Here is a 13,031-nt window from a genome sequence, read left to right as displayed (position 1 = left end):
TATATTTCTCAGAGATGCTGTATAAATCCAGTAAATTGCAAACTATGTCTTTCGATTACATTATACTAGTCAGTATAAGTGGTGATGAGGTCAGTTATAATGATGAGTTTAAAAAATTAAGCTTGCAAACAAAACATATAAATAACAAATAGGGGAGTGTTAAATATATAATGAATATATGACATATATGTATCATATATAATGAATTACATATATGTCATATATAATGAATTACATATATAACATGTCATATATCATAAATATATGACATTAGGTCATACTATGGTTTTCATATTCAGAATGATTTATTTCATATTCAGAATGATAACAGAATGATTTATATTCATATATATTTATTACATTTTTATATAATTAACCCTGTTTTTATATTTATTATATATTTAACCCTTCCCTATTTGTTATTTTTATGTTTTGTCTGTAAGTTTAATTTTTTTCATTATATATATAATGAATCATAATTATTATAATTCATTACATATATATGTAATTCATTATATATAATGATATATGAATTATATATATAAACATATATAATAAGTAAATAGTGAATATATACCTCTGAGGAAAAAATATGACTGACTAAGAGATTGGTCCTTAATGCAAAATAAAAGATGTGTACAATTTTCACACACTTGTATGATTCAAGCATGAGCTAGATTTCAAATGACATTCTTGACTGCTTAGTAGACTAAAATTTTATTTCCTTTTCTTAGCCTTTTGGAAAATTATTTGCGTAGAAGTTCAGCATCACTGATCATTAGAGAAATGCAAATCAAGCCCACAATGAGATACCATCTCACACCAGTCAGAATGGTTATTATTAAAATGTCAAAAAATAACAGATGCTGGCAAGGTTGTGGAGAAAAAGGAACACTTTTACACTATTGGTGGGAGTGTAAATTAGTTGAACTATTGTGGAAGATAGTGTGGCAATTCCTCAAAGACCTAGAGACAGAAATATCATTTGAGCCAGCAATCCCACTACTGGGTATATACCCAAAGGAATACAAATCATTCTGTTATAAAGATACATGCACATGTATGTGCACTGCAGCACTGTTCACAATAGCAAAGACATGGAATCAACCTAAATGCCTATCAGTGATAGACTGGATAAAGAAAATGTGGTATCTATACACCATGGAATACTATGTGGCCATAAAAACAGAATAAGATCATGTCCTTTGCAGAGACATAGATGGAGCTGGAGACTGTTATCCTTAGCAGACTAACACAAGAACAACAACAAAAAAATACTGCATGTTCTCACTTACAAGTAGGAGCTAAATGATGAAAACACATGAACACATAGAGGGGAACAACACACACTGGGGCCTACCAGAGGGCAGAGGGTAGGAGGAGGGAGAGGATCAGGAAAAATAATTAATGGACACTAGGCTTAATACCTGGGTGATAAAATAATCTATACAACAAACCCCCATGACACACGTTTGCCTATGTAACAAGTCTGCGCATCCTGAACACATACCCCTGAACTTAAAAGTTTTTTTAAGGAGTTGGGGCTGGCTGTGGTGTATTCCGTGGTGTATAGATACCACATTTTCTTTATCCAGTCTATCACTGATGGGCATTTAGGTTGATTCCATGTCTTTGCTATTGTGAATAGTGCTACAGTGCACATACATGTTCATGTGTCTTTATAACAGAAAGATTTGTATTCCTTTGGGTATATACCCAGTAGTGGGATTGCTGGCTCAAATGATATTTCTGTCTCTAGGTCTTTGAGGAATTGCCACACTATCTTCCACAATAATTCATTCACACCTGTAATCCCAGCACTTTGGGAGGCAGAGGTGGGCAGATCACTTGAGGTCAGGAGTTCGAGACCAGCCTGACCAACATGGCAAAACCCCATCTCTACTAATAGTACAAAAATTAGCCGAGTGTGGTGGTGCATGCCGGTAGTTCCAGCTACTCAGGAGGATGAGGCAGGAAAATCACTTGAACCCAGCAGGCAGAGGTTGCAGTGAGCTGATGTTGTGCTACCGCACTCCAGCCTAAGTCACAGAGCAAGGCTCCGTCTCAAAAAAAAAAAAAAGAGTTGGTATTTATAGTTAATAGCTTGATTTTTGTCATTAGCCATATATTATAGTGTGCTTCATCAAGTTATTCATTAAAATTATTGGATAATACATCAACATCTAAGAAAAATATATTGCAAACATTTCCTAGCCTATTTTTTCCATGTTCTACATATATGATAAATTTGGTAGCTAAATTCCAGCTTCAGTTGAATTTCAGCATTTGATTATAAAGTTCATGTCTGTAACATATAGAGCAGAATGGCTCACACTTGCAATCCTAGCACTTTGGGAGGCCAAGGCAGGAGGATCACTTGAGGCCAGGAGTTTGGGACAAACCTGGGCAACATATTGAGACCCCATCTCTACAAAAAAAAATTTTTTTAAATCAGCCTAGCATGGTGGTGTGTGTTTGTAGTCCTAGCAACTTGATAGGCTGAGGCAGGATGATTATTTAAGCCTAGGAGTTCAAGGCTGCAGTAAGCTATGTTTGCACCACTGCACTCCAGTCTGGGCAGCAGCAAGACCCTGTTCCTTAAAAAAAAAAAAAAAAAAAAAAAAAAAATTTGGCCAGTCACGGTGGCTCATGCGTGTAATCGCAACACTTTGAGAGGCCAAGGCGGGCAAATCACCTGAGGTCAGGAGTTCGAGACCAGCCTAGTCAACATGGTGAAACCCCATCTCTACTAAAAATACAAAAAATTAGCCTGATGTGGTGGCAGGAGCCTGTAATCCCAGCTACTCGGGAGGCTGAGGTGAGGCTGAGGCTGGAGAATCGCTTGAGCCTGAGAGGTAGAGGTTGCAGTGAGCCAAGGTTGCGCCATTGCACTCCAGCCTGGGCAACAAGAGTGAAACTCCATCTCAAAAAAAAAAAAAAATTATATTCAGTATTAAAAATCCTCTATCTTCTTACAAATTTGTGTTAAAATACATTTATCTCTTTGTCAAGCAGTACCATTACTGGGAGTTGATCACAGAGATTGATAAACTTTCTGTAAAGGGTCAGGTAGTAAATATTTTAGGCTGTTTGAGTCATGGTCTTAGAGTCTCTTCTCAACTCTGCTATTGTATGAAAACAGCCATCAACAATAGAAGTAGGAAACAGCCATAGACAATACCTAAATAAATAGGCACGACTATGTTTAATAAAATTTTATTTATGGGCTGGGTGCAGTGGCTCACGCCTGTAATCCCAGCACTTTGGGAGGCCGAGGTGGGCGGATCACCTGAGGTCAGGAGTTCGAGACCAGCCTGCGCAACATGGTGAAACCCCATCTTTACTAAAAATACAAAAATTAGCCGGGTGTGGTGGCCGGCGCCTGTAATCCCAGCTACTCAGGAGGCTGAGGCAGGAGAATCAGTTGAACTCGGGAGGCAGAGGTTGCAGTGAGCCGAGATCACGCCATCACATTCCAGCCTGGGGGAGAAGAGTGAGATTTCGTCTCCAAAAAAAAAGAAAAAATTTATTTATGGACACTGACATTTAAATTTTATCTAATTTTCATGAATTTTTTTGTTTTTTTCCAACCTTTTAAAAATGTGAAAAACGTTCTTAGCTTACAAGCCATCCATAGTTTGTTGACCTCTGGTTAATCAGAACATTTTTCAAGGTGGAAAGACAAACTAGTTATTAAGGTCTGTGCATTCTAGAGTAACTGTAAGGTGTCCTTGGTGGAAGGACAAAGAGACATGTACTTTAACTATATATAGCCGCTATTTTTTATTTTGCTAATTATGCTCTGAGAATATACATTCTCTAATCCTGTCTTTATAAATATCCTTATATAATCTCCTCAGATGTGTTTGTATTTTAAAACTACACCTAAGTAAAAATTAGTGTCGTCTTTTTCGTAGTGCATTTGATTATGACACAGAAAATATGAACTCTGAAGATATTTATAGCTCTCTTAGAGGTGTCACTGAAGCAATCCAGAATTTCAGCTTCCGTAGCCAAGAAGATATGAATGAGCCATTGAAAAGGGATTCTAAAAAAGATGATGGCGATTCAGTAAGTATTTTAATATCCTTACTTTCCAGACTATTTTATTGTTCATTAATAATTTTTTAAATTACATTTTGCTTTCTGTCATTTTCGAATATACTTTTCTAGGGATCAGTCACTCTACAAGTATTTACTGAGTATCTACCACATACCAGGCACTGTTTGAGGCATTAGATTTATACAACAAAATCACTGCCTTCAAATTCCTTTTAGATTTTCATATAGAGATGAGTATTATAGAGTTTTAGGATAGAATGTGCTTTAGAGGAAAGTGAATCTTAGATTGTGTGGTCTAAGATGCATTAGATTTATACGACAAAATCACTGCCTTCAAATTTCCTTTTAGATTTTTCATATAGAGATGAGTACTACAGAGTTTTAGGATAGAATGTGCTTTGGAGGAAAGTGAGTCTATTTTAGATTGTGTGGTCCAAGAAGGCCTCACTCCAAAGGTAGCATTTGCATTGAAACCTAAATAAAGCCACATAAAATCTAGAGGAGAATTCCTTGAAATAATTAGCAAATCCAAAGACATTTAGATGGGAACAAGCTTTGTATAGTTGAGGACTAGGAAGAAAACCAGTGTAGTTGGACCATTGTGAGAGAAAAGGAGTGGAACATGGGCCAGATCACATTGAGTCTTTTTTTTTTTTTGAGACGGAGTCTCGCTCTGTCGCCCAGGCGGGAGTGCAGTGGCGCAATCTCGGCTCACTGCAAGCTCTGCCTTCCGGGTTCACGCCATTCTCCTGCCTCAGCCTCCTGAGTAGCTGGGACTACAGGCGCCCGCCACCACGCCCGGCTAATTTGTTGTATTTTTAGCAGAGATGAGGTTTCACCGCGTTAGCCAGGATGGTCTCGATCTCCTGACCTTGTGATCTGCCCACCTCGGCCTCCCAAAGTGCTGGGATTACAGGTGTGAGCCACTGCGCCCGACCCACATTGAGTCTTGTAAGAACACATAAGAAGTTTAGAATTTTTTTTGCCTGTTAGGTGTAGTGATAGTAATTTGCATTGTCAGTTTATGCGGCTACAGTTAAGAATGTGTTTTGTTTTGTTTTGTTTTTTTAATAATGTGCCAAATGTTTTATTTCTCTTGTATGCAAGTAACTGACTCTCAAGTATTTTTAAAAACACATCATTACACTTAAGTAAGAATGTTATAACCTACAACATTCTTACATATTTAATATTATTGACATATTTGAATATTGTTTATTGCTTCTGCCATTATACACAGAATAGTTTTTTACTTTCTTGCTTCTTAGACTTTTCTCTGACAGCTTAGACTTTTCACAAAATGAGCCATCCCACCAGTTCCTGTGGAATTCATTGTTTCTCAGTGTTTGCAAAGTTACAGAACATTGTAGTGCTTCAGCACATCTCCAAAGGGCTCCTTCCTCTGACTTCCTGCCATCTTTGCTGCTGTTGTTTTTCTCACGGTGCCTATCTGGCAGAGCAAGATTGTGGTGAGCCTAGTATACTGGCTGCCAAAACCAGCTTATCACTGATATTTGAGGTTCCCTACCCTTCAAAGCTGCATGTGGTAGCAACAACAGATTAGTAGGAATCACTGCTTCATTGAGACTCAGGTTTTTTTTGGTTTTTTAGACACAGCATGGTACAGGGTAGGGAACTCAAATTGTGAATTTTGGGAAATGAGTTCAAATCCCGGTTCCTGGCAGTTATTAGCTAATCAGGTGATCACCTCTAAGCTTCAGTGTCTTCATTAAGAAAATAGGGATATCACTGCTTACCTTAAAAGTTGTTGTAAGTGTAATAAATCCTATGACTCTATTCAGCTCAGACCTCTTTCCTGAGTTCCACATTCACATTCAGCTGCCTGTTTGAACTCCTGGTCTTCTGCCCTAAAGCTGCTCTTTCCTATCTTAGTTAATGGCAACCCTAGTTGCCTAGCCAAAATCCATGGACAAGAGTTGTTGAGACCTCTGTTTTTCTCATCCTCCATACCAAATCTGTCAGGAAATCTTTTGTCTCCACTGCAGAATGTATCCAGAATTCAGCCTATTCTCACCACTGCCTTTCTGGTTTGAGCCATCATCTTCATCATTTCTCTCACCTGGATTATTAAAATTTGGCCTCCTTGATTATGCCCTTGACCTCCTATAGTCCACTCTCACTCTCACTCAACTCTATAGGAGGTCTCTGTCTCAGAGTAAAAACCAAAGTCTATACAATAGGCTTTTTTTCTGTTACCTCTCTGGCCTCATCTCCTGCTAGTTTCCTCCTTGTTCACTCTGCTCCTGCCACACTGGCCTCCTTGCTATTCCTTGAACTTACTATGCATGTTCCTGCCTCAGGATCTGTGTATTGGCTGTTTTCTCTACCTGAAACACTCTACCTCCGGATAGCCCCTTGGCTGATTCCCTTACTTCCTTCAAGTGTTTATTCAAGTGGCTTCTCAGTGAACCCTACTCATCCTATTTAATCTGTGAACTCCATCCTCCCACCTCAGCATTCATGATTCCTTCTTCTAACATGTCGTATACTTTATTCGTTCATTAAGTTGTTTTTTTTTTTTTTTTTTTTTTTTGGTCTGTCCCTCCACTAAAATATAAACTCTACTGGGGTAGGCATCGTTCTCTCTTTTGCTCACTGATGTATTCCCAATGCTGTGAACAATGCCAGGCATATAATATGTGCATAGTAAATATTTTAAGAATATTTGTAAAGTGCCTAGCAAATGGCTTGGCACATAGTTGCCCAGTGGATGGTGGTGATGCTGATACCCATGGTAGTAATTATTTTGATACCAGTATTTGTATCAGTATTCATATTCATATTTTGATAAGTATATACCCAAATTCTTTTGGCATCCTTCCAAAAGTTATGCAGGCCTTTTAAGCCTTTCTTTTTTTTTTTTTTTCTCCTTAAAGCAAGCCTTTTTAAATTTGATTTTATTATGCTTTGTTGACATACTGTTGTATGATATACCATTACCTTAATAATGGAATCTGGCAGCTTGTAGTACTGTATTGCTTATGAAAGTTCTTTTGTATCTTTAACTGACATGGAGAAGTTGCTGGTAATCACACTGTACATATTGTCTGGTCAAGTTGTTTGCAAGGGAACTGTAATAATCATTAGAGGCAGCATTCTTTTACAGTTCTCATTTGCCTTCACAGCTGTAGTTTATATTTTTAAGCTTTGACATCTGGAATATAAATTGTAACTCATAATGTTGATTGCCATTACTTAAATTTTTTAGCTGGTTATTGTTATCTTTTTAAAATTGTCTTTTAAGCAGTAGAGAAATATCTTTTTAGAATGTTAAATAGATACTTGAAAAATGAGTTAATTTGCTGTGCCTTTCACTTCCCATTGATAGATGTGTGGTGGTCCTGGGATGTCTGACCCAAGAGCAGGAGGTGATGCTACTGACTCAAGCCAAACAGCTCTTGATAATAAAGCTTCATTGCTCCATTCAATGCCTACTCACTCCTCTCCACGCTCTCGAGACTATAATCCATATAACTATTCAGATAGCATCAGTCCCTTCAACAAGTCTGCCCTCAAGGAAGCCATGTTTGATGATGATGCTGACCAGTTTCCTGACGGTATGTTCTGGGTCACACTGCTACTGTCTGTTTTGGAGAACTTGGTAATCGATGAAGTAAAAGAAATGCATATGCTCTTTTATTATAACTCCCAAAAAGTAACAATTTTTAGAATAAGAATGTTTTCTCCCATCTTCTAGGAACTCATCTCTAGTGCTTTGGTCATTTTCTTCTCCTGAATGAGAAACAGGGTAGTCATCTTGAGATCATGATCAAAATCAAGAAAACCTTAGTTACCACCCAGAAATAACTAAAACCAATTGTAGCTTATAAATTTACTTTACCTCTAGACACAATTTATTTGGTCATTAATTTTTATACCACGATGACAAAACCTTTGAAGAAATACCCATTCTTTATAGTAGCCCTTCAAGCATGAAGTCATAAACTTTTTTATTAATAAAATACATTTCAAGGACAAAATATAAGGAAAGTTACCATTAGGATTTGAATTTGGGTGAAATGGGCTTAGTTCTAAGCTCTAACACTTACTAAGCTGCATAGCCTGGCAAGATGGTTAACTTTCCCGAGTCTCAGTTATCACCTCCAAAAGAGGATGATGATGATTATACTACCTAATCCCAGTGTGCAGTAAGATGCAGGTAAGTTGTATAAAAACTGATGATATAGTACAGAACACTACAAATGTTTTAGTGTTTTGTTAAAGAGACTGGGTGTCACTCTGTTGCCCAGTCTGGAATGTAGTCGCTCAAACATAGCTCACTGCAGCCTTGTCCTCGTAGGCTCAAGCAATCCTCCCACCTCAGCCTCCTGAGTAGCTGGGACTACGGACCACCATACTCAGCTAATTTTACCTTTTTAAATAAATGTTCTATAGAGATGGGGCCTCCCTATGTTGCCTAGGCTGGTCTTGAACTCCTGGCCATAAGTGATCCTCCCACCTCAACCTCTCAAAGTGCTGGGATTGTAGGTGTGAGCCACTGTGCCTGTCCTAGTTATTTTTTATAATAAGGAAACATATTTTTTCTTAATTACTTAATTCATTAATACTTTTCTTAAGATTCTAGTACTATATAGTAATATATAACTATACACAGATAAACTTGAAAGTCTTTCTCTCAACACTATCCCATGATTCTATATTCAGGTTTTTCTTTATTCCCATAATGTTGCTGTCAGTGAACATATTTCTGCATAAACCTTTATGCCCGTAAATAATTCTTTTTGTGTGTGTCAGGCATCTTAAGAACAGTCAGTGGCCAGGCGCAGTGGCTCACTCCTGTAATCCCAACACTTTGGGAGGCCGAGGTGGGTGGATCACTTGAGGCCAGGAGTTCGAGACCAGCCTGACCAACATAGTGAAAACTTCTCTACTAAAAATATGAAAATTAGCTGGGCGTGGTGGCACGCGCCTGTCATCCCAGCTACTCAGGAGCTGAGGCAGGAGAATCACTTGAACTCCCTGGGAGGTGGAGGTTTCAGTGAACCGAGATTGCACCACTGCACTCCAACCTGGGCAACAGAGTGAGACCCTGTCTCAAAAAAAAAGAGCAATAAAGATAATTCACTTTTAAGAGATTTCTAGAGATGGAATTGCTCACTTAAAGGATAGGTGAATTTAAAGTTTTAAACTTACTACCTATTTACATCTCAGAATAGTTGGCTAGTTTAAGTAATGCTGATTTTCTCACCAACACAGAATGTTTAAAACTTTTTCTGATTGTGACGAATGTACATTTCCTTGATTATTAGATATTGAGGAATTAAATATTAGAAATATTTTTAAATTTTTAAAATTTTTATTAACAAGAAATAGCTTCACTTGTAATTCTTTGATTACTAGCAAAGTTGAGGAGTGTTTTTATTACCTTCTCTTTAATATATTCACAAATATCAAAAAGCCAAAATTATGACAGTTTACCAAACTAAGTCCAAATTGCATAAGGATGTAGAAAATTGCCACAATTATAGACTTTGATGTGTTTTAATCTGTCACAAATAGTTGACTGTCTTTCTGAGGTTTAGTCATTATAGTGGTGTAACATTGGTGAATAAATTGGACATAGCATGAAAGTATCCATTGAATACTATGTAGTAGCAACAGCCTGGTAAATTGAGACTTAGCTTCAGTAGCATTAATTATTTAAAAATCATTTATGCACATGGGTCACAAACTGTCAGACTAAATGTCAACTGACTTTTCTTGCCTTGATTGTACTATAAATATGTATTTTTTAATCTTAAAATGATCAAGAGCTTAAAAATTGGGAGTACAGTACAAAGAACTTTTTCTTCATGAAACATTTGAAAGTAAATTACCAACCTGATGCTCTGTCACGTTAAACACTTTAGGATTTATTTTCTACAAAGACATTCTCATGCATAACAACAAAATACTTATCAAAATCAAGAAATTAGCCAGTGCCAGTAGTCCCAGCTACTCAGGAGGCTGAGCCAGGAGGATCCTTTGAGGCTTGGAGTTCAAGGCTACAGTATACTATGATGATGCCTGTGAAGAGTCCTGTACTAAAGACTGGACAACAAATGAGATTCTGTCTCTAAAAAACTAATAATTACAAAAAATAAAATTTCTTTTCTTCCCCCTAAACCACAGAATTTTTTAAATCAGGAAATTATCATTGGTACATTAATAACCACCTAATCCTTAAAACCCCATTAGAATTTTGCCAGCTGTCCCAATAATATCTTTTTTCCAATTTGTTTTGCTGTGTTAAAATACACATAACATTTATTATCTTAAGCATTTTATATATACAGTTTAGTGATATTAAATACATTCATACTGTTGCACATCCATCAAGACCATCCATCTCACATAACTCTTTTCAGATTGTAAAACTGAAACTCTATACCAATTAAATAATAACTCCCCAATTCCACCCCCACTCCAGCCCCTGGCAACTACCATTCTCTTGTCTCTCTGATTTTTGTCTACTCTTAAGTACTCTATAAGTGGAGTCATACATTACTTGTCATTTTGTGACTGGCTTATTTCATTTAGCATGGTATCCTCAAGGTTGATTCATGTTGTAGCATATGTCAGAATTTTCTTCCTTTGTAAGGCTGAATAATATTCCATTGTGTGTATATGCCACATTTTGCTTATCCATTCATCCACTGATGGACACTTGTGTTGCTTCCAAGTTTTGGCTGTTATGAATAATGTTGCTGTGAACATTGGTGTGCACATACCTCTTCAATACCCTGTTTTCAATTTTGATGGGTAAATACCCAGAAGTAGAATTGCTGGATCATATGGTAGTTCTGTTTTTAATTTTCTGAAGACACTGTACTGTTTTCCATAGCAGGTATACCATTTTACTTCCCCACCACCAGTGCAGAAGGGTTTCAGTTTCCCATATCCTCACCAATACTAGTTATTTCATTGTTGCTGTTGTTGTTTTATAGTAACCATCTGAATGGATGTGTGGCGATATCCCATTGTAGGTTTTGTTTTTGTTTTTGTTTTCGTTTTGAGACAGAGTTTCGCTCTTGTCGTCTAGGCTGGAGTGCAATGGCGCGATCTTGGCTCACTGCAACCTCCACCTCCCAGGTTCAAGCAATTCTCCTGCCTCAGCCTGCTGAGTAGCTGGGATTACAGGTGTGCACCACCATGCCTGGCTAATTTTTGTATTTTAGTAGAGACGGGGTTTGTCCATGTTGGTCAGGCTGGTCTCGAACTCCTGACCTCAGGTGATCCACCCTCCTTGGCCTCCCAAAGTGCCGAGATTACAGGTATGAGCCGTTGCACCTGGCCGTCATTGTAGTTTTGATTTGCATTTCCCTAATGATTAGTAATGCTGAGCATCTTTTCCTGTGCTTATTGGCCATTTGATTACCATCTTTGGAAAAATGTCTTTTCTACTCCTTTGCCCATGTTTGAATCAGGTTGTTTATTTTTGTTGTTGTTGCAGGAGTTCTCTGTATATTCTGGATATTAATATCTTGTCAGATATATGATTTGCAAATATTTCTTCCATTCTGTGGGTTGCCATTTTACTCTGTTGATATTATTTTTTGAGACACAGAAATTTTTAATTTTCATTAACTTTAATTTGCCTATTTTTGTTGTTGTTGCCTGTGCCTTTGGGGGCTGTATATTCTATTCTTGTTCTATGTGTCTGTCTTTATGCCATTAAAATGCTGTTTTGATTACTGTAGCTCTGTAGTAAATTTTGAAATCAGGGAGAAGTATGAGTCCTCTAGCTTTGTTCTTTTTCAAGACTGTTGTGACTATTTGCTGTCACTTAAGATTCCTTATGAATTTTAGGATAATTTTTCTATTTCTGTAAAAAGTGTCATTGGGATTTTGGTAGTGATTGCACTGAATCTGTAGATCTCTTTGGATAATATTGGTATCTTAACATTATTAAGTGTTCCAATCCATGAAAATGGGATGTGCTTCTATTTATGTGTATTTTCTTTTATTTCTTTCAGCAGTCTTTTCTAGTCTTCATTGTACAAGTCTTTCACCTTGGATAATTCCGATGTACAGTCATGCAGTACATAACATTTCATACAGTGTCAGACTCCATTTATGACAGTGGTCCCATAAGATTAAAATGGAGCTAAAAAATTCCTATTACCTAGTGGTATCATTGCTGTCATACCATCATAGTGCAATGCATTACACGTTTGTGATAATGCTGGTGTAAACAAACCTGCACTGCCAACTGTATAAAAATATAGCATATACAATTATGTGAAATACATAATACTTAATATCCTTAATAAACAACTGTGTTACTGGTTTGTTTATTTATTTTTGAGACAGGGTCTTACTCTGTCACCTAGGCTGGAGTGCAGTGGCATGATCTTGGTTCATTGCAGCCTCACCCTCCTGGGCTGAAGCTGTTCTCCTGCCTTAGCCTCCTGAATAGCTGGGACAACAGGTACACGCCACCATGCCTGGCTAATTTTTTTTTGTAAAGTTGGGGTTTTGTGATATTGTCCAGGCTAGTCTAAAACTCCTGGGCTCAAGCAGTCTGCCTGCTTTAGCCTTGCAAAATGCTGGGATTACAAGGCATGCACCACCATGCACAGCCTGGTTTTAGTATTTACTATACTATACTTTTCATCACTATTTTAGAGTGTACTCATACTTATTTTTTTTTTTTAAAGTTAATTGTAAAACAGCCTCATTCGGGTCCTTCAGGAGGTATTCCACAAGAAGGCATTGTTGTCATAGGAAATAACAGCCCCATGCATGTTATTACCCTTGAAGATCTTTCAGTGGGACAAGATGTGGAGGTGGAAGACAGTGAAGTTGATCTTGACCCTGTGTAGGACTAGACTAATGTGTGTGTTTGTGTGTTTGTGTCTTAGGTTTTAACAAAAAAGTTTAAAAATTTTTAAAAACTTTGATAGAAAAATGGCTCCTCAAATATGAATGTAAAATGGCTCACAGAT

General features: G+C 37.3%; 1 protein-coding gene across 50 annotated transcripts in view; it reads left to right on the top strand.

Annotated features, from left to right (window-relative positions):
* The window catches only part of CLASP2 (cytoplasmic linker associated protein 2), a 221,943-nt gene that overhangs the window by 174,829 nt on the left and 34,083 nt on the right, over nucleotides 1-13,031 (top strand). For all 50 annotated transcript variants that reach the window (XM_063602234.1, XM_055109628.2, XM_034956067.4 and 47 more), the window contains 2 exons: nucleotides 3,918-4,071; nucleotides 7,412-7,640. In XM_063602234.1, coding sequence (XP_063458304.1) covers nucleotides 3,918-4,071; nucleotides 7,412-7,640 — 383 coding nt within the window. The remainder of the gene's footprint in view (nucleotides 1-3,917; nucleotides 4,072-7,411; nucleotides 7,641-13,031) is intronic.

This window comes from Pan paniscus, chromosome 2 (assembly GCF_029289425.2).
Source record: "Pan paniscus chromosome 2, NHGRI_mPanPan1-v2.0_pri, whole genome shotgun sequence".
Taxonomy (NCBI): domain Eukaryota; kingdom Metazoa; phylum Chordata; class Mammalia; order Primates; family Hominidae; genus Pan; species Pan paniscus.
Note: the sequence above shows the minus strand (reverse complement) of the source record. Positions and strands in the feature narration are given on the sequence as shown.